The sequence below is a fragment of the Nycticebus coucang genome, chromosome 6, assembly GCF_027406575.1.
Source record: "Nycticebus coucang isolate mNycCou1 chromosome 6, mNycCou1.pri, whole genome shotgun sequence".
In the NCBI taxonomy this organism is placed as follows: Eukaryota; Metazoa; Chordata; class Mammalia; order Primates; family Lorisidae; genus Nycticebus; species Nycticebus coucang.
In genome coordinates, this window is record NC_069785.1 from 23,553,557 (window position 1) to 23,578,838 (window position 25,282).

Below are 25,282 nucleotides of genomic sequence, written 5' to 3' on the forward strand. Positions count from 1 at the left end.
ATGGGGCTGTCTCCCTACTCACTGAGCCACAGGCGCTGCCCAAGAGGACCGGATTTCTAACACATTCTCTGTAGCTCTCTGAATATTAACTCTAGAGAATTTTTGGTAAGTATAGCAAATATTTATTGGGATTTATGGAGGCCTGTTTGTAAGGGGCCCACTGGAGGAGTCACACAAATAATTTATATATATATATATATAAATTGTTTATATGTTATTTGTATATGTATATATAAAACATCTCTATATTTCTAGAGATGGAGCTTTGCTGTGTTGCCCAGGCTGGTCTCGAACTCCTGGCTCAGTGATCCTCCCACTTCAGCCTCACAGTGCTTGAGAATTGTATTTTTAAAGTTTTTTTTGTTGTTGTTTTGTTTTGTTTTTGAGACACAATCTCAAGTTGTCGCCCTGGGTAGAGTTCCATGGCATCACAGCTCACAGCAACCTCCAACTCTTGGGCTTAAGCGATTCTCTTTTGCCTCAGCCTCCCAAGTAGCTGGGACTACAGGCAACCACCATAACGCCCGGCTATTTTTTGGTTGTCATTGTTGTTTGGCGGGCCCCGGCTGGATTTGAACCCACCAGCTCTGGTGTATGTGGCTGGCACCCTAGCTGCTTGAGCTACAGGTGCCGAGCCTCTATTTTTAAAGATTTTTAAATAATTCAGTTTCAATCCTCCATAGCTTCTAATTGGCCTTAATTAAAATTCAGCTCAGTAACTCTCAGGATTGCAAGGTCCTGCATAATTTCTACCCAGCTAGATGACCTCTTTACGTACTGCTTAAGTTAACAACTGGCCCATTACTCTTAGATTATGCTAGCTTTCTTTTTTTTAGAAAAATAGATTTATTTATTATTTTTTTGAGGCAGAGTCTTATTCTGTAGAGAGTGGTAGCATAGAGTGTGGGTAGAGTGGGTAGCGTCGTAATAGCTCACAGCAACTCCAATTCCTGGGCTCAAGTGATCCTATTGCCTCTGCTTCCTGAGTAGCTAGGACTATAGGTGCCTGTCACAACACCCAGCTAATTTTTCTGTTTTTTAGTGGAGACAGGATCTTGCTCTTGCTGAGGCTAGTCGAGTTCCTGAGCTCAAGCAGTCTACCTGCCTCAGCCTCCCAACCTGCCAGGATTATAGATAGGAGTGAGCCACTGTGCTGTGCCTGGCAGAATGACTTTCAAACCTCCAGAATACAAACTCTTGGGGCCAGGTGTGGTGGCTGATGCCTGTAATCCCAGCACTCTGGGAATGTGAGGCGGGTGGATCACTTGAGCTCACGAGTTCAAGACCAGCCTGAGCAAGAACAAGACCCCGTCTCTAAAAAGTAGCCAGTTGTTGTGGCAGGTGCCTATAATCCCAGCTACTCGGGAGGCTGAGGCAAGAGGATCGCTTGAGCACAAGTGTTTGAGATTGTTGTGAGCTACGCCGCCACAGGACTCTACCAAGGGTGTCATAGTGAGGTTCTGTCTCAAAAAAAGGAAAAAACACAAACTCTTAATCTAAATAAATATTTCATGAGATTGATGTTTGTAAATATGACCAAGGTTTTACTATCTTTATTATACAAGGAACCTGTGTAAATTGATAACATTTTGGAGCTCTTTTAAAAAGTTAGCTAGTGACTTTAAGACACAGTGTTCAAAAGGAAAAACAGCAAAAAGTAGCATGGAAAATGTTATTTCCTTAGTAACATTAAAAAAAAAATTAAAAAAATAAAATTTGATGTCATTTTCACTCATTAGACATTTAAAAACTTATAAAGAAAAAAAGGGAATCATGTAGATATCCATATCTGTAGTATGATTTAAGCTGCTAATAGCCTTTTTTGTTTTTTGAGTCTCAAGCTATTGCCCTGGGCAGAGTGCCGTGGCGTCACATCTCACAGCAACCTCAAACTCTTAGGCTTAAGTGATTCTCTTGCCTCAGCCTCCCAAGTAGCTGGGACTATAGGCACCTGTCACAACGCCCGGCTATTTTTTGGTTGTAGTTGTCATTGTTGTTTGGTGGGCCCCGCCTGGATTTGAACCCACCAGCTCTGGTGTATGTGGCTGGCGCCCTAGCTGCTTGAGCTATAGGCGCCGAGCCTAATAGCCTGTTTAAAATCAGTTTGCTGGCATGGATATAGTACTCAAACACACTGAGTGTATGTAAAAGTGGTTAGGCTCTTAGATTCAAGAACCCCTCTGTGCTGGTGATACATGAAAAAAGTTTTTACAACATAGTGCTATTTCTTTTTTTTTTTTTTGCAGTTTTTGGCTGGGGCTGGGTTTGAACCCACCACCTCCAGTATATGGGGCCAGCGCCCTACTCCTTGAGCCACAGGCACCATCCCCAAACATAGTGCTATTTCTAATAGAATACAAGCTAAGTGTTCACAGTTTACTTTATGAAATAGTTTAGGAAACTTTTATGGTATAATTTGTATGTATTGTGTACTGATTAAGAGATGAGTTTGAGGGCGGTGCCTGTGGTTTAAGGAGTAGGGTGCTGGCCCCATATATCGGGAGGTGGTGGGTTTAAAACTGACCCTGGCCAAAAACTGCAAAAAAAAAAAAAAAAAAGATGAGTTTGAGTTCAGGCTTTGTAATTTATTAGCTCTGTGACCTTAGTAAACTGATTTAACTTTTTTTGTCTAGGTATCTTCACCTACAAATCTGAGATAATAAAACTCACCTCATAGACATTTGTTGAATTAAATGAGTTGTAGTACATAAAAGCATTCTTGGCTCAGGATGGCTCACTATATGATAGTGATAGATAATATTTAAATATTCTATTTTTTTTTTAAATTTTAGTAATAAACTTTAATACACAAGTCTAGTATTTACTAAATTCTTGGCATCATTTTAACAGCTTTACACATCATCTCTCATTTAATTTTCTCAGACCTGAGATAGATACTATTATTATTACCCCCATTTTAAGGAATAAAAAATCTGAAGCACTAAGGGATTAAGTGATTTTCCCACGTTTCCAAAATTAGGTTGTGGCAGATCTGAGATTTGAGTCCAGGTAGTCTGGTTCCAGGCTCCAAGGTGTGTGACCTTACTACCACGGTCCTTTGGGAATGACTTGAATAGCCCACCACCAGGAATCAAGCACCATTCCAAGCCTTTTCTGTGTGTGAACTCGTTTAATCCTCACAATGAGTTTATGAGGGAGATGTGGTTATTCCTTACCCCCATTTAGAAGAAGAAGAACGTGAGATTAAGGGCTAACCTGGCCATGCAGCACTGTACCTGTGCCCAAAGCTGCCTCTTTTGGAGGCTTTGAGGACAGAAACCAGTGGAGGACCCTTCACTCTGAAATAGAATGAGGCCAAATCACCCAAAAGGAAAGAGAGGTTTGGTTTGTCAGTCGTGCCCCCTACATGACAGAGAGGTGGTGGCTCCTGACTCACTTACCAAACATGCATTTTCTAAAGACACACATTTCCAGGCACATGGCTGGGTTCTGAGGACTTAATGATGCACACAGTCCACACCCTCAAGTAGATGACAACCAAGTAAATGAAAGGTCAACAGGTATCGTTTTTAAGCTCTTACTATCTTCCCGTGGGTCAGATGTGATGTTCCAGGGCTGCCCACACACAAAATCATTCATTCTTCTCTCTGAGGTTGGCACTTTCTATAGTTGGAATTTGGGTTGAATTTAATTGCCATTGTGACGGTATTAAGAGATGGGAACTTTGAGACGTTACTAGGTCATGAGGACTTCCTCCTCATAAACGGATCAATGCTGTTACCGCAGAAGTAGACTGGTTATGGTGGGAGTTCAGCCCCCTTTTTCCACTCTTGTGCTCACCCTTTCACCATGTTATAATGTAGCAAGAAGCCCCTCACCACATCTTGCCCCTCGATCTTAGACTTCTCATCCCCCAGTACTATGAGCCAAGTAAATTCTATTCTTTATAAATTATCCAGTCTGTGGTATTCTGTTAATAGCAACAGACAACGGGCTAAGACAGTATTATTATCTGTAAACTGAAGGCAAAAGTAGGTAAAACCAGGATTTAAACCTAGGTTTGATTCCAAAGCTCATATCTGCAACCACTGATGCTCTATCCCCACTGCAGGTTATAGAACCAAGTTAAGTGGACATTGTGGTTATTACTACAATATCCAGTCCACCCATCCTCCGTGATGAGATAGCCTGTGATTTGGCTAGAAGTTATTGGTCTACATCAGTGTTTTTCAACTTTTATTTTTTAATTTCATGGCACACTTGAACCTATAGTTAAACTTCCACAGCACACTTAAATTACATTGATCAAAAAAGAGTAAAAAAAAGTATATATTTACTGAACTTATTTCAAAAACAGTTTAATTAATGATCACACCTAAGAGTCTCTCCTGGCGCACCAGTGGAAAATCTCTGCTCTAAACTAACCTGGATCAAGTCATCCAGTTCCACGGTGATTGCCTCACAAATCAGACTTAAGCCAGTCAGCATGTAGCATGCACACATGCACATGTATTGGTTTGGAGTGATCCAATCAGAGAGAAGCTCTGTACTCTTTTGATCTTTACAGGAAGGGTTGTTCTTTCTTCCCCTGTTTTTTTTTAATTTTTTTTTCACCATACATTGGTATTATATACCATTTTGACAAATTTTCATCACACTGGTTAACATAGCCTTCCTGGCATTTTCTTAGTTATTGTGTTCAGACATTTATATTCTACATTTAGTAAGTTTCACATGTACCCTTGTAAGATGCACCGTAGGTGTGGTCCCACCAATTACCCTCCCTCCCCTCCTCTCCCTTTCCCCATATTCTTAGGTTATAATTGGGTTATAGCTTTCATATGAAAGCTATAAATTAGTTTCATAGTAGGGCTGACTACATTGGATACTTTTTCTTCCATTCTTGAGATACTTTACTAAGAAGAATATGTTCCAGCTCCATCCGTGTTGTAAATATTCTTAATACTGTTAATTGAAATAAATAACATTATAACACTATTAGGCATAAATATTGATTTTTATGGTTGAAAATTAATACTAACAAAACTAGAAGTAACCAATTCTGGTAGGACAGTTTGTCCTCTGTCCACCTATCATTTTCTGTCATGTACTTGAATTTGTAATAAAATACAATACCTAATTAAAATACAGTGTTATGAATTCAACTAGAGGCAATACCTAGAAACTCTCTGCTGTAGAAATAGCAGCTGTGTCAGGTGCCTATCTAGGATGTTAGTTGCAATTTTTGCCTTTTCATTCTTCCATCCTCAAGATAATTAGATGCTTAGAAAATATTTTGTAAATGAATTGCTTATGGGCTCTTTATAATAGACTAGTTGGGTTTTACCCTGTTAAAATTTAAATGTGTATCTGTAAGTTTTTATTTTAAAAGAACAGGGTACTTGTTATAAAATTGAGGTTAGTTTGTGTGACTATTGAGTGTCCCCTATTTTATTTTTATTTTTTGTAGAGACAGAGTCTCACTTTATGGCCCTTGGTAGAGTGCCATGGAGTCACATGGCTCACAGCAACCTCTAACTCTTGGGCTTACGCGATTCTCTTGCCTCAGCTGGGACTTGTCCAAGCAGCGGGGACTACAGGTGCCCGCCACAACGCCCGGCTATTTTTTCGTTGCAGTTTGGCCGGGGCTGGGTTTGAACCCGCCACCCTCGGCATATGGGGCCGGCGCCCTACTCACTGTGGCACAGGCGCCGCCCAAGTGTCCCCTATTTTCTAAGGAAAGCAATGGAGAAGGAAAGGAGGCATGCCAACTTGATAACATTGGGAATACTTTGGGGCATGTGATTATTACGATCTCTTATTTTCATTTATATGAAAATATATTGACAAAGAACAAAAGTAATACTTTAATTCAGAATTTGTGTTTCTTTTTTTTCGTTTTTAAAGACAGAGTCTCACTATGTTGCTCTTGATAGAGTGCTGTGGTGTCACAGCTCACAGCAACCTCAAACTCTTAAGCTTAAGGCGTTCTCTTGCCTCACCCTCTCAAGTAGCTGGGACTACAGGTGCCTGCCACATCACCCAGCTATTTTTTTGTTGCAGTGATTGATTGTTTAGCTGGCCCGGGCCAGGTTTGAACCTGCCAGCCTTGGTGTATGTGACCAGCACTATAACTACTGTGCTATGGACATCGAGCCCAAAATTTATTTTTTATGTGGACTTAGGTGTTTAAAATTCTTTGTATTTTGTGTTATATGAAGTATAGTTTAGTTATAATTTATGTAATTTATTTTGCTTAGTAATCATATTACTTTTTACTTGATTTTTGAAAATTATCATGGTGTATTAACATTCATATTTATGTAAAATGGAAATAGCATATTCAAGGAAATTATAAAAAGTTAGTTTTGATGAGCCCAATATATTAATAGAAAATAAATGAAATTACCACAAAAAAGAACATAAATTGTAGTGGTAGTTTGGAGTCTCAATTTTTTGTATTTAAGTGTACATTTTTAGCAAAATGTGTAAAACTTAGTGTTGGATGCTTTGTTTTTATTAATTCATGCATTTTGGTTTATTTAGTATCTTTATTTGGCTTCATAAAATCCTTTTTTTTACTTTCCAAGGAAAGCAAGTCTTGCTCTAATTCGAAAAATGATTCATTTTTGCTCTGAAGCACTGTTAAAAGAAGTTTGTGATTCTGATGTTGGTCACAATTTGCCTACAATACTGGTGGAAATCACTGCAACTGTCCTTGATCAAGAGGTCAGTTTCTTTTCTTTTTAAAACTCTTACAGCATTAATTCCCTTTAGATAGTAGTTAGTAAAATAAAAATCGTTTTACTCTAATTTTAGTAAATTATTTTGTCTGGAAATTATTGCAACTAAACTTAGTTTTCCATGTTTTCTTCCTTGCTATTATGTACTTTCTTTTTCTCCCACCCTCACCCCCCCCCCAGGATGATGATGATGGCCACTTGCTGGCTTTGCAGATTATAAGGGATTTAGTAGATAAAGGTGGTGATATTTTTTTGGATCAGCTGGCCAGACTTGGTGTAATTAGCAAAGTGTCAACTTTGGCAGGTCCTTCCTCTGATGATGAGAATGAAGAGGAATCAAAACCAGAAAAAGTGAGTGGTCTTAATTATAGAAATATTAAGAATAGGGTTTCTTTTGAGGAAATCTGGTTTCAATTTATGATGATTTTTGTCAAAATAATAGCAACATGAAATAGTGCCATGTAGTTTTTTAAATTGATCAGTTTTCTTTTACAGAATTTTATTGATATACAAGTATAAGTAAAGAATATTAGAATATCCTATCCAAGTTCATTGGTTACTAACATTTTGCCCCATTTGTTTTATTATTTTCTTAGATACTTGTATGTACATTTATAAAAATAATTACTTGAAGTTGGGCACAGTGGTTCATGCCTGTAATCCTAGCACTTTAGGAGACTGAGACTAGAGAATTAACTTGAGGCCAGGTTTTTAAGACTAACCTGAGGAAGAGTAAGACCCTAACTCTACAGGAAATAGAAAAATTAGCCAGGTGTAGTGGTATGTACCTGTAGTCCCTGGGGTTCAGGAGGCTGAGACAGAAGGACCGCTTTAGCTGAGATGATGTGGTGGTGAACTGTGATAATGCCACTGCACTGTAGTCCAGATGACTGAGCAAGACCTTATCGCCACCAAAAAAAACCCCCAAAACTCAAAAATTATTTTACAGTAAGGTGGATATAGACTACCCCTTTTTATACCTAAATACCTCCCCCAAAAGCCAGTCCTAGAATGCAGGCAGAATGGAGACCGAAGACCCCATTTTCTTGGCAAGGGAAAAAAAAACCCAGTGAAAGGGGAAAATAAAAATAAGCTAAGCGAGGCAGAACAAAGGAAAGTCAGCTAGTTTACCTTTAAACCAACAGCTGCTAAATTTCTTATCTGAGCAAGTTTCTGGCTTTTCCTAGAAGACTGGCCTGTAGAGAATACAGCTTAGTAACACCTCTGCTGGGTCTGTAAGCACTCTGAAGGAATAATGGTCACAGAGGAAGCTGTGTGCAAGGCCTGGCAAGAAACATTAAACTAGGTTGCCTCTTGCTCAGTTCATGGTCAAAGCAAATACCCATTGTGGTGATGAGTATTTGGCTGGGGCAGAGAGATCAAGGGAACAGCTCTAGCCCTGAAATATGGGTAGGAGAGCTCACATCACTTATCACAGAGGAAGATCCTCTGTAGTGGTGATGAGAAGAAAATTCCTCTTTCCCACCAATTCTTCAAAGGAGATTAATGCCTGTGGCTTTTTACTCTTCAGTGAACTGGCGGATATTAACATCTCCTCAACCCCAAGGAATCCATGTGTGACCACAGACAGGAAGCTGTCCCACACAAGGCTTAGGTTCTGGATTTCTCAAGACTGCTCAGACCCTCAAAATTAATGATTGTAGAAATAATAGGAGCTGATATGCTTACTCAGAGAAACTGCTGACGTCTTTGTTTCCTTCCTCAGCTTACATTATGAGCTAATTTAGCAAATAGCCTTCAATAAAAGTTGAGTGGAACTGACACTCGGGGCCACCCACCAGAACCCCACAAACAGGCAATGGTCCCCTGTGCTCCCACCTTTGGAAATTCTATTCTCTGTGTCTTGTCTTTCTGTCTCTCTCCGTTGTTTCTAACTTTGTATTTCTTCAGTCTGTTGCTGCCAGATCCACAGGTCTTAATGGAACCTGCCCCCGGGGTGGGACCCCAGCACTAGTACAATTACCAAAATTTGAACTAATCAGAAAATATAATATTTAGGTAAAGCTGATAGCTAATCCAGACACCATGTTCCAGTTTTGCCTTTATCCTTAATATTTTTTTCCCTAGTCCAGAGTATAATACAGGAACCCACATTATATCTTAGTTATATTTCTGAGAACCTACAACAGTTTGCAAGCCTTTCTTTTTGTTTTATAGCCTTTGTATTGAAGACAAACCAGTTAATTTGTACAAAGAGCTTAACTTGGTATTAGTGTCATGTTTCTTTGTAACTAGATTCAGGTTATGAGTTTTAGCAGGAATAATATAGAGGTGATATGTCTTTCCTTGGTGCATAATGTTCTTTCTTAGAGGTACATGCTGTCTGTTTGCCCTGTTGCCAGTGATGTTAACTTGGATCACTTTGTTATGTTAGTCTCTGCCAGGTTTCTCCACTGTAAAGTTAATGTTTTTCCCTTTGTAATTAATAAGTAATTCATAGAAATATAATTTGGGACTATGTAAATATGCTGTTTCTCATTAAATTTTACCTACTAGTTTCAATATTCATGGATAACTCTTTTCCTTAGCCTGCAAATTTAAAACATACCTTATCCACTCTTTATTGTCATCAACATTTATTCCTAAACATTTAGTGAGTATCTCTTAGTATGTATTAAGGACTGAGCAGTGATATTTTTGGAAAAATGGTAGGGTATGAGTTGTAGAATCCTGACAGAGGTGAAAGAGCATGTATATATATTTTGTAAATCTGATTGTCAGAATTACTGAGGGATTTAAGAAAAAACAAAACATAGTATCTTAGTTCATCTTCTGGAATTCTTTTACTGAAGAAATAGGTTACAGCAATCCCAAGCACGATCTTTTTATAGAAATTTACAAGCAGATTCTAAAATTTGTATGTAAATACAAAGGATCTAGAGTAGCCAAAGCAACCTTGAATAGGAAAAAAGTTGGATGTATATTAGCAGATATCAAGTTTTTCATAAAATTTCAGTGATGAATAAAGTGTGGTGATAGTATAATAGATTAATGACCCACACATAGAAGGTTAATTGTTTGTTAACATAAGTGCTAAGATAAGTTCAGTCAGGAAAAGAAAATCTTTTTTGAAAAATTCCCAAGTTGATAGCATATGCAGAAAATTAAACTTTGACTCTCAACAAACACACCATATGTAGAAATTAGCAAAATGAATCATAGACTAAAACGTATGACCTAAAATTTTTTTTTTGAGACAGAGTCTCACTGTGTTGCCCTTGGTAGAGTGCCATGGCATCATAGCTCGCAGCAACCTCAAACTCATGAGCTTAAGCCATTCTCTTGCCGCAGCCTCCCAAGTAGCTGGGACTACAGGCACCTGCCACAACTATTTTTTTGTGTGTGTGGTTTTTGGCCGAGGCTGAGTTTGAACCCACCACCTCCAGCATATGGGACTGGCGCCCTATCCCTTTGAGCCACAGGCGCCGCCCAACTCCCAGCTATTTTTTTGTTCGGTTGTCATTGTTGGTTAGCTGGCCAGGATCAGGTTCAAACTCACCACTTTTGGTGTATGTGGCTGAGGCTATAACCACTGTGCCACAGATGCCAAGCTGTTGGAGCTAAAATTGTAAAACGTCTAGGAGAACTTTTAGTGATGGTCTTGGCAAAGAATTCTTAAGTCAGTAAGCTGCACTCCATTGAAATTACAAACTTTAGACTTGGTGCCTGTAGCTTATCAGCTAGGGCACTGGCCACATACACCAGAGCTGGCAGGTTGGAATCCAGCCTGGGCTTGTCTAACAACACTGCCAACTACAACAACAACAACAAAAATTGTCGGGCATTGTGGTGGGTGCCTATAGTCTCAGCTACTTGGGAGGCTGAGGCAAGAGAATAGCTTACACCCAAGATTTGGAGATTGCTGTGAGCTGTGATGGCATAGCACTCTATCAAGGAAGACATAGTGAGACTCTGTCTCAAAAAAAAAAAAGAAATTACAAACTTTACCTCTTCTGAAGGTAAAGGTAAACATTTATACTGTTGAGAATGTGAAAAGGCAAGCCAGAGAATTTTCTCAGATTTTGCTGATTAAAAAGTAACTATTTTGGCTTGGCACCCATAGCTCAGTGATTAGGGTGCTGGCCACACACACCAGGGCTGGCGGGTCGGAACCTGGCCTGGGCCTGCTAAAGAACAGCGACAACTACAACAAAAAAATAGCCAGGTGTTGTGGCGGACACCTGTAGTTTGAGCTACTTGGAACGCTGAGACAAGACAATCCCTTAAGCCCAGGAGTTTGAGGTTGTTATGAGCTGTGATACCACCATACTCTACTGAGGGTGACATAGTGAGACTGTCTCAAAAAAAAAAAAACAAACAAAAACATTTTGTTTTTGATGAGTATTTTCAGTGGCTACCAGACTCTTGGTTTTCTACCACTTTTTTTTTTTTTTTGTAGAGACAGTCTTACTTTATGGCCCTCGGTAGAGTGCCATGGCATCACACAGCTCACAGCAACCTCCAACTCCTGGGCTTAAGTGATTCTCTTGCCTCAGCCTCCCGAGTAGCTGGGACTACAGGCGCCCGCCACAATGCCCGGCTATTTTTTGGTTACAGTTCAGCTGGGGCCGGGTTTGAACCCACCACCCTCGGTATATGAGGCTGGCGCCTTACCGACTGAGCCACAGGCGCCGCCCAGTTTTCTACCACTTAAAACATATTTTAAGTGATTCTTAAAATTCCTTTGTATATAAGGTATCTTCCTGTGGAGGTTTTTAAGATTTTATTACTGGCTTTCAGCATTTGACTTGGATGTGCCTTGCTATGTTTGGGGTATGTATTTGTGCGCATATTTGCATGTATGTACCCCTGCTCGGTATCCCATTTTAGTTGTTCTGTCTGCTTACTGTTTTGGTGAAATTTGGAAATTTTTTAGTTTCAACTATTTTTCTTCTTTCTTTTTGCCTGAACATGAGATCACACATGTTAGACTGCTTGATATAATTGCATGGGTTACTGAAATATATATATATATTTAAAAGTATTTTTTGTTTTGCTTCATGGTAGATGCAAAATCATGGTAGACATGCATGATTCTATAGTTGTGTTTTCAATTTTACTGATCTATTTTATTTTATTTTTTTATTTGTGAGACAGAGTCTCACTAAATCACCCTTGGTAGAGGGCTGTGGTGTCTTAGCTCACAGCAACCTCTGGGCTCAAGTGATTCTCTTGTCTCAGCCTCCCAAGTAGTTGGGACTATAGGTTCCTGCCGCAATGCCTGGCTATTCTTAGAGATGGGGTCTGCTCTTGCTCAGAGTGGTCTTGAACCCGTGAGTTTAGGCAATCCACCTGCCTTGGCCTCCCAGAATGCTAGGATTATAGATGTGAGCCACCATGTCTGGTTGAAATTTTCATTTTATACCTTATATTATCATCATCATCATCATCTTTTTTTTAAGAGACAGAGTCTCTTTGTCATCCTTGGTAGAGTACCGTGGCCTCACAACTCACAGCAACCTTCAGCTCCTGGGCTTAGGCGATTCTCTTTAATCAGCCTCCCAAGTAGCTGGGACTACAGGTGCCTGCCACAGTGCCCGGCTATTTTTGTTGCAGTTTGGTCAGGGCCAAGTTCGAACCTGCCGCCCTCAGTATATGGGGCTGGCGCCCTACTCACTGAGCCACAGGTGCCGCCTATATATTATATCTTATTACCTTTTTTTTTTGGAGACAGAGTCTCACTATGTTGCCCTCAGAGTGCTGTGGCGTCACAGCTCACAGCAACCTCAAACTCTTGGACTTAAGCGATTCTCTTGCCTCAGCCTCCCAAGTAGCTGGGACTACAGGTGCCCACCACACACCTGGCTATTATTTTGGTGCACTTGTCATTATCATTAGCTGGCCCAGGCCTGGTTCGAACCTGCCATTCTTGGTGTATCTGGCTGTTGCTATAACCACTGTGCTATGGGCACCAAGCCTCATCTTCTTACCGTTTTGTTCCAGTTTTCTCATGTTGCTTTTCTTTACATACTTGAGAACAGTTACAATACTTGTGTGAACATCTTTGTCTCATAGTTTTGTTAGTTATTATTTTTATGTTTGTTTTTCTTTCTCTTTTTTTTTTGTAGAGACAAGTCTCACTTACTGCCCTCAGTAGAGTGCTGTGGTGTCACACAGCTCACAGCACCCTCCAGTTCCTGGGCTTAAGTGATTCTCTTGCCTCAGCCTCCCGAGTAGCTGGGACTATAGGCACCCACCATAATACCTGGCTATTTTTTTGTTGCACTTTGGCCGGGGCTGGTACCCTTGGTATATGGGGCTGGTGCCCTACCCAGTGAGCCACAGGTGCTGCCCTATTTTTTTTTCTTGTTTTTTTTTTTTTAAGACAGAGTCTTAACTCAGTTGCCCAGTCTAGAGTGCCATAGCCTTAGCCTAACTCACAGCAATCTCAGATTATTTGGCTCAAGTGGTCTTTCTGTCTCAGCCTCCCAAGTAGCTGGGACTATAGGCATGCGCCACCACGCCCGACTAGGTTTTCTATTTTTAGTACAGATGGAGTCTTGCTCTTGCTCAGGCTGTTCTTAAACTCCTAAGCTCAAGGGATCCTCTCGGCTTGGCCTCCCAAAGTGCTAGGATTACAGACAGGTATGAGCCACTGGACCCAGCCTTAAGGCCCGTTTTTAAGTTTTACTAGAGTAGCTTTAGAATAACTTTCACCTTGGATAAGGTCTCTCATGATTCTTAGAATATTAATTCCTCTGAGATCTTCACTGAATAACCTGGGTTACACAATGCCAACTTTCTACTTTGCTTGGAACGTGAATCTCTGTGGTCATCTTGTGTGATCTCTGAGAATTAATCAGCTTATAAATTTCTGTTTGTTCTTTGCCTAGATTTGTGGAATATCACACCTTAGATGAGTAATGTAGTACTCAGTGTACTACTGCAAACTACTTTGCAGTTTTCTGGAAGTCTTTTTTTCTGCTACGTTCTCTAATGCTGAACTCAGCCGCCACATATTCCAGTTGCTTTAGCCTCCTCAAACTCTGATTTCCATTTTCTCAACTCATACTATTCTGTGTTCTTTCTTTTCTTTGTAGAGACAGTCTCACTGTACCACCCTCGGGTAGAGTACTATGACATCACAGCTCACAGCATCCTCTAACACTTGGGCTTACGCGATTCTCTTGTCTCAGCCTCCTGAGCAGCTAGGACTACAGGCGCCCACCACTACGCCCGGCTATTTTTTGGTTGCAGTTTGGCTGGGGCTGGGTTTGAATCCGCCACCCTCGGCATATGGGGCCAGAGCCCTACTCACTGAGCTATAGGTGCTGCCCTCTGTGTTCTTTCTCTTCATTGACTTCTGCAATGGCAGAAAATTGTCTCTGGTCCTAATAGACTCATTTTATTTCAATAGTTTTAGAGGTCTCAGTCCTGAGTTGACTGTTGTTAATTGTTAGAGTATACTTTATGTATCTTGTTCATGTTTTAGTTGTTTACAATGGAGTGTTTAGAGAAATTAGTAATCATTTTTATGTCTATATTCTCGAACTTTAAACATGTCAACAAAAGTTTTAGGATTAACATTTTCTAAAATATCTGTAAGATCATAGGAATGATCTAGTATATTTGATTTACTTGGTTAAGGTAGGGCCTTGGAATTTATTTTGGTAAAAACTTCTCTGGTGATTTTCTTGTACCACTAGGTTTGGATACCATTGATCTCATGTAAACGTCCATTTTTTTATAAATCAGTGATGAGGCCAAGAGATGTAGCGAGTTTACCAAGGTCTTAGATTATTAGCTATTTGTGCGTAGTGCTGTAATCCATTGGTCTTTACCTCTACTCCTGGACATGTTTTAAGTTTGGTCATTATGTATACAAAAATTTTTTTTTCTTGTGCAACAGTCTCATTTTGCTGCCCTGGCTAGAGTATAGTGGCATCATCATTGCTTATTTGCAACCTCAAACTCCTGAGCTCAGGCAATCCTCCTGCCTTAGCCTCCCAAGTAGCAAGGACTATGGGAGTGTACCACGGCACTGGCTAATTTTTCTATTTTTAGTAGAGATAGGGTCTCACTTTTCTCAGACTGGTCTTGAACTCCTAACCTCAAGTAATCCTCTCACCTCAGCCGTTCAGAGTGGTAGGATTATAGGTGTGAAGCACTGTGCCAGCCTATATAAATTTGTTACCCTTTTTGGGGATACGTTTGTAAAATTTAGTTTTAAGTAGTTGATCTGATACATAATAAACCCAGGCAGCTGAATATTGTGTTCACCATGTTTAGTTCCAAGTTTGATTCATGATCATGTTTTTAAAATACTTAATAGGATGTGAAATAGAAATTGTTTTCACTGTTTTAATAAATAATTCTACACATTTAGGAAGATGAACCACAGGAAGATGCTAAAGAATTGCAGCAGGGTAAACCATATCATTGGAGAGATTGGTCAATTATTAGGGGAAGGGACTGCTTATATATTTGGAGTGATGCAGCAGCCTTGGAATTATCTAACGGCAGTAATGGATGGTTCAGATTTATCTTGGATGGAAAACTTGCCACCATGTATTCAAGTGGTAGTCCTGAAGGTGGATCGGATAGTTCAGGTAATATTTTGTTTCAATTAAAATATTTTCCAAGTTTCTGTCATTTGTTTTCCTGGGCATATTTTTGCTACCATTATCATGGAAATAGCACATCCTAATGATCATGTGGCCAACTTCTTTAGTATCAGTAGAGAAAAATTATACCATGAAAATATTTCATAGATTTCTTTTCATGAGACAAAGAACTGCACTAAGGGTACTTGTAATTCCTTCCATCTTTTTTTGTTTATTTTTTATTTTTAATTTTTTATTAAATTAACTTAATATTTTATTTTTTATTTGCACATACATGTGTTTATTAGGTTTATTAGTTTGTTTATTTATTTATTTAATTATTTGAGACAGAGTCTCATTCTCTTGCCATGAGTAGAGTACTGTGTATCAGCCTACCTCATACCAACTTCAAATTCCTGGGTGCGAGCAATCCCCCTGCCTTAGCCTCCTAAGTATCTGGGACTACAAGCACCCTCCACAGTGCCCTGCTAATTTTTCTATATTTTAGTAGAGACCAGGTCTCACTCGTGGTCAGGCTGGCCTTGAACTTTTGAGCTCAAGGGATCCATTTTGCCATCCCACTGTGCTAAGATTACAAGGCAATAGCCATTGTTCCCAGCTGAATCCCTCTAGTCTTTAAGATAAAACAGTCTTTTTTTTAGGCTGTGCTAAATTATAAAGGTTTATTGTTGTCTCAGGTTATATCTTTTCCCAGAGGCCTCATATTTTAAAAAATTAAGCCTATAGGCTTGCTTTTATGCCTGAACCTAAATACTGTGTTAAAGCAGTAAGAGGATACCAAAGGAAAAAAAACTACTGATTTAAGTTTTATTTTACAAAATTCATATTCTATTTTTTTTTTTTTTTTTTTTTTTTAAATTCATATTCTATTAAATAGTTTTTTTAAAGCATGGAACATTTGAAAGGAGTAAGATTTCTAAAACAAGTATTTTGTCTTTATAGAAAGCAGAAGTGAATTCTTAGAGAAGTTACAAAGAGCTCGAGGCCAGGTAAAGCCATCTACTTCAAGTCAACCTATACTGTCAGCACCAGGACCCACTAAACTTACTGTAGGGAATTGGTCACTAACCTGTTTGAAAGAAGGAGAAATTGCTATTCATAACTCAGATGGTCAGCAGGCTACAATATTGAAAGAAGATTTACCTGGTTTTGTATTTGAATCTAACAGAGGAACCAAACATTCATTTACTGCAGAAACTTCTCTAGGTAAGTATGTAGGTACATAAGTTCAGCTGGCTAAGAATAAATGAATATGTTAAATTACAGTAAAATGTGTTTTATGGAGTACTTTTGTTTTCTTCTTCCCCAAGGTTCAGAATTTGTGACTGGCTGGACTGGCAAAAGAGGCAGAAAACTCAAATCTAAGTTAGAAAAAACAAAGCAAAAGGTATATTTGTGGGACATGCTTTTTGCTTGTTGTTTATTTTGCCTTGGTAAAGTTTCAGTGATAGATTGGTTATAAGCATTGAGCCTTATAATTTGAGCTATGCTAATAATACATTGTTTTAGCTTTTCTTTTGTCTGTATTCATTTTTTTAAGAATATTTGTATATTACTTATATACACTAAGTACTAACATTAAAAGTGAAGCAAAAGGGAAATTTCTATGAGTTAAAAAATAAAACTTAAATTATTTGACTTATAATACACAAAAACTTTAAACTTATTGAAATTATTGATAGCAATATTTTTAATGATACAGTGGTATTGAAAATGATCATTATAGGGTGGCGCCTATGGCTCAGTCGGTAGGGTGCCAGCCCCATGTACCGAGGGTGGCGGGTTCAAACCCGGCCCGGCCAAACTGCAACCAAAAAATAGCCGGGCGTTGTGGCGGGCACCTGTAGTCCCAGCTACTTGGGAGGCTGAGGCAAGAGAATCGCTTAAGCCCAGGAGTTGGAGGTTGCTGTGAGCTGTGTGAGGCCACGGCACTCTACCAAGGGCCATAAAGTGAGACTCTGTCTCTACAAAAAAAAAAAAGAATGATCATTGTATATTACAATCCAGATTTAATACTTTATGATACAGCAACATGACTGTCCGATTTTAAATTCAGACTATTTTGATGCTTAATTTTTTTTTTTCTCTCTTTTGGCCAGGGCTGGATTTGAACCCTCCTCCCCCATATATGGGGCTGGCACCCTACTCCTTGAGCCACAGGCACTGCCCTTTATTTGTTTGTTTGTTTATTTATTTATTTATTTTTTAATAACTTAGTCTCACTCTATTACCTGAGTAAAGTGCCATGGCATCATTGTAGCTCACAGCAACCTCAAACTCCTGGGCTCAACTGATCTTCTTGCTTTAGCCTCCTGAGTAGCAGGGACTACAGGTGCCCACCTCCACATCTGGCTAGTTTTTTTTTAATTTTTTGCAGTTTTTGGCTGGGGCTGGGTTTGAACCTGTACCCTCCGGCACATGGGGCTGGTGCCCTACCCCTTTGAGCCACAGGCACCGTCCTTTTTTAATTTTTTTAATAGAGACAAGGTCTCACTCTTTTCTTTCTGGTTTTTTCTTTTTTTTTTTTTGGTAGGCAGAGTCTTACTTTGTCGCCCTTGGTAGAGTGCTATGATGTCATAGCTTACAGCAGCCTCAAGGTCTTGGGCTCCAGTGATACTCTTGCCTCAGCTTCCCAAGTGGCTGGGACTACAGGTGTCCACCACAGTGCCCATCTATTTTTAGAGATGGCTCTCGCTCTCAGGATGGTCTCGAACCTGTGGACTCAGGCAATCTACCCACCTTAGCCTCCCAAGAGTGCTAGGCTTACAGGCATGAGCCACTGCACCCTGCCCTGAGGTCTCACTCTTGCTCAGGGTGGTCTGAAACTCCTAAGCTCAAGTGATCCTCCCACCTCAGCTTCCCAGAGTGCTAGGATTACAGGGTTGAACCACCATACCTGACCTTATTTATTTATTTACTTATGTATTTTGAGATAGGGTCTCAGTATGTTGAAGTACAGTGGTGTGATCATAGCTTACTGGAACTTTGAATTATTGGGCTCAAGTGATGCTTTGGCCTCAGTCTCCCAAGTATCTCATATTTCAGGTGCACACCACCACACCAAGCTAATCTTTAAATTTTTTTTTAGACATGAGAGTCTTGACCATGTTGCCTAGGTTAGTCTTGAACTCCTGGACTCAAGTAGTCGTCCTACCTGCCTTAGCTTCTCAAAGTGGTGAGATTATGAGTATCAGCTACTGCCATGCTCACCATTTAAAAAAGAATTTGAAGAATTAATTTGGCTGAGTGTGAATGGTCATGGCCTGTAATCCTAGCACTGTGGGAGGCCAAGAAGGGAAGATCCCTTGAGATCAGATCGAGACCAGCCTGAGCAAGAGCAAGACCCTGTCTCTACCAAAAATACAAAAAATTAGCCAGTTATTATGGTGGGCTCCTGTGGTTCCAGCTACTCAAGAGCCTTAGGCAGGAGGATCTGAACCTGGAGTTTGAGGTTCCTTTGAGCTAAGCTAGCCTGGGCAGCAGAGTGAGACTGTTGGAGGGTAGGGGGAAGAGGAGAAAAGGAAGAATTAAATTAAAATTTCCTAATTAGATTCAGCATTTCCTGGTGAATAATGTATTTATAATGGCAATATATAATTTGTAGTTTTAAGTACAGTATGCAAAGAAGGCTTGTAGATGTTGGCATTATGGGAGGATACTTGTGTTTCTGTGACTTAGGTCATAAAAATGATTTTTTATATGCGATAGATTTTTTTATATACATAAAGATGTTTATGTCTTTATTTCTCATTTTGAATGTTCTGGGTTATCTCTAAGATGTTTCCAGATGTTAGACTTTGGAAAGAACATGCCTTTAAAAAAATAATAATAATAAATAAATAAATATATATATATAAAAACTACAAAATATATTGATGCTTCTAAGTTTTAAAAAAAGATGGTAGAGGTACAGATTTCTTTCTTTTTTTTTTTTTTTTTTGGAGACAGAGTGCCCTTGGTAGAGTGCCACAGCGTCACAGTTGACACTAACCTCTAACTCTTGGGCTTAAGTGATTCTCTTGCCTCCGCCTCCCAAGTAGCTGGGACTACAGGTGCCTGCCACAACTCCTGGCTGTTTTTTTGGTTGCAGTTGTCATTGTTGTTTAGCAGGTGTGGGCCGGGTTCAAACCCACCAGCCTTGGTGTATGTGGCTGGCTCCCTAACCACTGAGCTACGGGTGCTGAGCTAGAGGTACAGATTTATACTTCAGGGTGTGTGTGTGTGTGTGTGTATATATATATATATATATTATTATTATTATTATTATTTTTTTTTTTTTTTTTTTGAGACAGAGCCTCAAGTTGTTGCTCTTGGTAGAGTCTTGCGGCATCACAGCTCACAGCAACCTCCAACTTCTTGGCTCAAGCGATTTCTCCTGCCTCCGCCTCTCAAGTAGCTGGGACTATAGGCTTCGGCCACAATGTCCAGCTATTTTTTGGTTGCAGCCATCATTGTTGTTTGGCGGGCCTGGGCTGGATTCCAACCCGCCAGCTCAGGTGTATGTGGCTGGCGCCTTAGCCGCTTGAGCCACAGGTGTCGAGCCACTTCAGGGTATATTAAAGTCACAGTTTCACTCAATTGAAGATAGCTGTTAGAAGCTAAAGGAATTTGAGCTAAATATGATAAACATTATTCAGTTTTCATTATTAATAATAGTTACATTTCATTAAAGTGCTAGGCATACCGAACCATTGTTCCTTTGAGAAATACTGGGTGAGATTTTGGGGGGCTAGTGGTGGCAGTGTTTTTTAACAATACTACATGTGTTTCTCTCCAAAGATATTTTATTTAATGGTGTGTTGTTGATTTGTTAACACTGAACTGATCATCGGCACTATTGTGCCAGCACAAAGCTTATTTAGCACACACATTTTTCTTGTAAGGTACGTCACAGTCTTCTTACACTTAAAAGCACTAGGCAGCACTGTAACAGTTTAGGGACCATTTGAAATAGTGAAATCACTAACAAAACCACAGACATTTGAAAAATGTGACACTAAATAGATTTCAAATAAGACATTTGGTTGTAGTGTGAAACTTGATACAGAAGTTTCACCTTGTCTGAACTCATTTAGGAACATTTCCCATTAGACAACACAAATTTTTCACTGTACTATCCATGAATGACTATGAAAACACTGTATTACTTTCGAGGTTACAAATTTATTTGTAAATGTGAAATTCTTGAATAAAGCTGACTACCATTCACCTACCCGAGGAATTTTTTGGAATATCTAATGTTTGTTTTAATCATCCAAATGTATACTAATTCACGAGGACCTGAAATTTCATAATACGAAAAATAACTCAATGATTCTGTCATTTTAATCTTGTATCCTCATTTTCCTAAACTTACAGTGATTCACTTTCTCATTGTAAAATTAGTAGTAACTCAGTGACCAGATAGCTGTCCTTTTTTATATATATATATACATATATATATATACATAAATATGTATATGTGGAAATATATGAATTTGGAGCAAAAATAATTTTAACTATTAGTTTGATTTCAGTTTGTATTTATTAATGCTGTTTTAGAAAGGGATAGTTTCTTCAAAGTGGTCTAGTATCTAGAACTTGGTATCTTTTAATTCTGAATGGTATACCAAAACAAAATGAAAAGGTATTATTATGAACTATAATAGCTTAGGGAGAGATTTTTTTCTGTTGTGTGAGTACTAGCTCGGTTAGTTTGTGATTATAATAGATTCGAGTAAGTCCTAAATTTACATTATTTAAGCATATATTTGTAAATAGTATCATGTACTATCAGACACAAACCTAGAACATGTATAGGTTGTTCTCTCAAGTAACTTTATTTTAACTTGAATAAGAAGTAATTGCACAAATTGACAGTAGGGTTATTCCTTCTCATTGTAAAATATGTCAGTATGAGGGTCATCGTATACTATGTATGAATAATACAAATACAACAAAAGACATAAAACCTAAGGTATACCCCAGAACGTTAGAGTTAGCTTTGGTTGATGGGATTATAGGTAGTTTGATTTTCTCTTCTCTTCTCTCTCCTCTCTTCTCTCTTTATTCTCTCTGCTCTCTTCTAATTGGCTCACCACAAAAAGATTGCTTTTTTTTTTTTTTTTTTTTTTTGAGACAGAGCGTCGAGCTGTCGCCCTGGGTAGAGTGCTGTGGCATCACAGCTCACAGCAACCTCCATCTCTTAGGCTTAAGCGGTTCTCTTGCCTCAGACTCCCAAGTAGCTGGGACTGCAGGCACCCGCCACAACGCTCGGCTGTTTTTTGGGTGCAGCCATCATTGTTGTTTGGTGGGCCTGGGCTGGATTCTAACCCACCAGCTCAGGTGTATGTGGCTGGCACCTTAGCCGCTTGAGCCACAAGCAGATTACTTTTATAAGAAAAAAAAGCAGGGGCGGCGCCTGTGGCTCAGTGAGTAGGGCGCCGGCCCCATATGCCGAGGGTGACGGGTTCAAACCCAGCCCCGACCAAACTGCAACAACAAAAAAAAAAATAGCCGGGCGTTGTGGCGGGCACCTGTAGTCCCAGCTGCTCAGGAAGCTGAGGCAAGAGAATCGCGTTAAGCCCAAGAGTTAGAGGTTTCTGTGAGCCGTGTGACACCACGGCACTCTACCCGAGGGCGGTACAGTGAGACTCTGTCTCTACAAAAAAAAAAAAAAGTTAAAAAAAAGCAGAGTTAATTTTTTACAAATTGTGTAATTTTATTTTAAATGAACTAAGCATTTATTTAGCACATAAAGTTTTGCCAAAAATTGAAAATAGTAAATTTATTTTAGTTAACAGTGCTAAAATCTAGTAGAGTACTTTTTTTTTTTTTTGAGACAGAGTTTTATTTTGTTGCCCTCGGTAGAGTGCTGTAGCGTCACAGCTCTTGCCTTAGCCTCCCAAGTAGCTGGGACTTAGGCGCCCGCCACAACGCCTGGCTATTTTTGTTGCAGTTGCCGTTGCTGTTATAGCTGGCTGGGGCTGGGTTTGAATTGGCCACCCTCAGTATATGGGGCCGGCGTCCTCTAGTAGAGTACTTTTTGACTATTGTAACCTTGACGTTTATGAACAGTAACATTTTTTGGAAGTTGAGCTATCCCCAAATTTTATTTCATTTTATTTTATTGGTTTTTTTTGAGACGGAGTCTCACTATGTCGCCCTCTGTAGAGGACTGTGGCGTCACAGCTCACAGCAACCTCAAACTCTTGGGCTTAAGCTATTCTCTTGCTTCAGGAACAACTTCCATTTTTTGGAAGTTGAGCTAGCCCCAAATTTTATTTTATTTTATTTTGTTTTGTTTTATTCATTTATTTATTTTGAGACAGTCTCACTATGTCACCCTCTGTAGAGTATAGTGGTGTCATAGCTCACAGCAAGCTCAAAATCTTGGGCTTAAGCCATTCTTTTGCCTCAGCCTCCCAAGTAGCTGGGACTACAGGCGCCCACCATAATGCTGGGCTATTTTCTTGTTGGTGTTGAGATTGTTGTTTTAGCTGTCCCCTGCCAGACTCGAACCTGCTAGCCTCAGTGCATGTGGCTGGCGCTGTAACCACTGAGTGAAGGGCGCTGAGCCCAAATTTTAAATTCTTGAAGCCACATACATACACATAAATGGGAAGATTTATTAAACGTGAAATTTTTAATTTTAGTGAAATTGCATATTTATTATGTTTACTTTTATAGGTACGAACTATGGCTCGAGATTTATATGATGACCACTTTAAAGCCGTTGAAAGCATGCCTCGTGGAGTAGTGGTAACGCTCAGAAACATAGCAACTCAGTTGGAGTCGTCTTGGGAACTTCATACAAACAGACAAGTATGACAACTTCTAGATTTTATAACTTAGTGAATTTTAGTTTTTTGTTTTGTTTTCTGTTTTGTTTGTTTGTTGCCCTAGGTAGAATGCCCTTGGGATCTTAGCTCACAGCAGCTTCAAATTCTTGAGCTCAAGTGTTCTTCTTTCCTGCCTTGGCCTCCTGAGTAACGGGGACTGCAGGCATCCACCATTACACCTGGCTATTTTTGGAGATAGGGTCTGGATCTTGCTCAGACCCAATCTCTAAAAATAGAGATTGATCTGAAACTCCTGAGCTCAAGTAATCCACCCACTTCCCAGAGTGCTAGGATTATAGGCATGAACCTCGCACCTGCCCTTAGTTCTGTTTTTCTTCGTTTCTGTTCCTTACATCCTGGATGTTGAATTAAGTTTCAGTAAATTATGGCTCCATGGGCCAAATCTGGTCTGCTAGCTGTTTTTGTATGGCTTTGTGAGATGAGAATGGTTTTTAAATTTTTAAATGATTGAAAACAAATCAAAAGAAGAATAATATTTCATGATACATGAAACTATATAAAGATCAAATTTTAGTGTCCATAAATAAAATTTTATGGCACATAGCTATGCTTATTCATTTACCCTTTTTTTTTTAGAGACAGAGTCTCACTTTGTTGCCCTTGGTAGAAGGCCGTGGCATCATAGCTCACAGCAACCTCCAAATCCTGGGCTTAGGTGATTCTCTTGCCTCAGCCTCCCGAGTAGCTGGGACTACAGGCGCCCACCACAACGCCCGGCTATCGTTTACCCATTTTTGTCTATAACTGTTCTGGTGCTACAATAGCAGGATTGAATAGATGTGGTAGAGTCTAAAATGTTGATACAAGAACCCTTCCAAAATAGTTCTCTGACCTCTGGTTAGAGATAATTTGCTTTAATACTTCGAACTGGATTTTTTGTTTGTTTGTTTGTTTTTGAGACTGTTGCCCGCATAGAGTGCGGTAGCATCATAGCTCACAGCAACTTCAAACTCTTGGGCTCAAGCTATCCTCTTGCTTCAGCCTCCCAAGCAGCTGGGACTACTGGTGCCTGCCACAACGCCTGACTGATTTTTCTGTTTTTAGCAGAGACAGGGTCTTGGTCTTTCTCAAGCTGGTTTCGAACTCCTGAGCTCAAGCAATTCACCCACCTAAGCCTCCCAAAGTGGTAAAATATACAGGCATGGGCCACTATGCTTGGCAATAATTTGAACTTTTAATATTTAATATCTAATTTATTTTATGATAATTGGTGTTACTTTTAAAAGCTGTGTTATTTGTATTATTTTCATTAAAGTTTTCTTTTTCTTTTAGTGTATCGAGGGTGAGAACACTTGGAGAGATTTAATGAAGACAGCTTTAGAAAACTTAATTGTACTTTTGAAGGATGAAAACACAATTTCACCATATGAAATGTGCAGTAGTGGCTTGGTACAAGCACTTCTTACTGTTTTAAACAATGTAAGTTTGTCTAGTAGTAGAGAACAAAATATAGTTTTAAAAATTATTTGTAGCTGTGCTTTTGGCAAGCAGTTTATAGTTTGTTTTGTTAAGAAATACTTAAAAACTGGGCGGCGCCTGTGGCTTAGTTGGTAAGGCGCTGGCCCCATATACCGAGGGTGGTGGGTTCAAACCAGGCCCCGGCCAAACCGCAATCAAAAAATAGCCAGGCGTTGTGGCGAGCGCCTGTAGTCCCAGCTACTCTGGAGGCTGAGGCAAGAGAATCGCTTAAGCCCAGGAGTTGGAGGTTGCTGTGAGCTGTGTGAGGCCACGGCACTCTACCGAGGGCCATAAAGTGAGACTCTGTTTCTACAAAAAAAAAAAAAAAAAAAAAGAAATACTTAAAAACTGAGTAAAGTTTACACTTCTAATTTCTTTAGCCTTTTAAGTTGTATCATTACTTTGAGTGGGTTAAATCAAATAAATTTATTTTGATTTCTAAATTCTTTTTTAAAATTTATTTATATTTTTATTGTCAAGTTATTCTCTCCTAGTTAGGGAGTTCTTTTTTTTTTTTTGAGACAGTCTCATTATGTTGCCCTCAATAGAGTGCTGTTGCGTCACAGCTCACGGCAACCTACAACTCTTGGTCTTAAGTGATTCTCTTGCTCCATTCTCCCAAGTAGCTGGGACTACAGGTGCCCACCACAACACCCAGCTATTTTTTTGTTGGAGTTGTCATTGTTTTTAGCAG

The 25,282-nt window shown here is 39.5% G+C and overlaps 1 protein-coding gene across 5 annotated transcripts in view; it reads left to right on the forward strand.

The window, feature by feature from the left end:
- Window positions 1-25,282, forward strand: part of HECTD1 (HECT domain E3 ubiquitin protein ligase 1) — a 108,268-nt gene that overhangs the window by 43,224 nt on the left and 39,762 nt on the right. For all 5 annotated transcript variants that reach the window (XM_053594896.1, XM_053594899.1, XM_053594897.1 and 2 more), the window contains exons 11-17: window positions 6,552-6,690; window positions 6,885-7,055; window positions 15,052-15,274; window positions 16,232-16,495; window positions 16,600-16,676; window positions 22,958-23,092; window positions 24,403-24,549. In XM_053594896.1, the coding sequence (XP_053450871.1) occupies window positions 6,552-6,690; window positions 6,885-7,055; window positions 15,052-15,274; window positions 16,232-16,495; window positions 16,600-16,676; window positions 22,958-23,092; window positions 24,403-24,549 (1,156 nt within the window). The remainder of the gene's footprint in view (window positions 1-6,551; window positions 6,691-6,884; window positions 7,056-15,051; window positions 15,275-16,231; window positions 16,496-16,599; window positions 16,677-22,957; window positions 23,093-24,402; window positions 24,550-25,282) is intronic.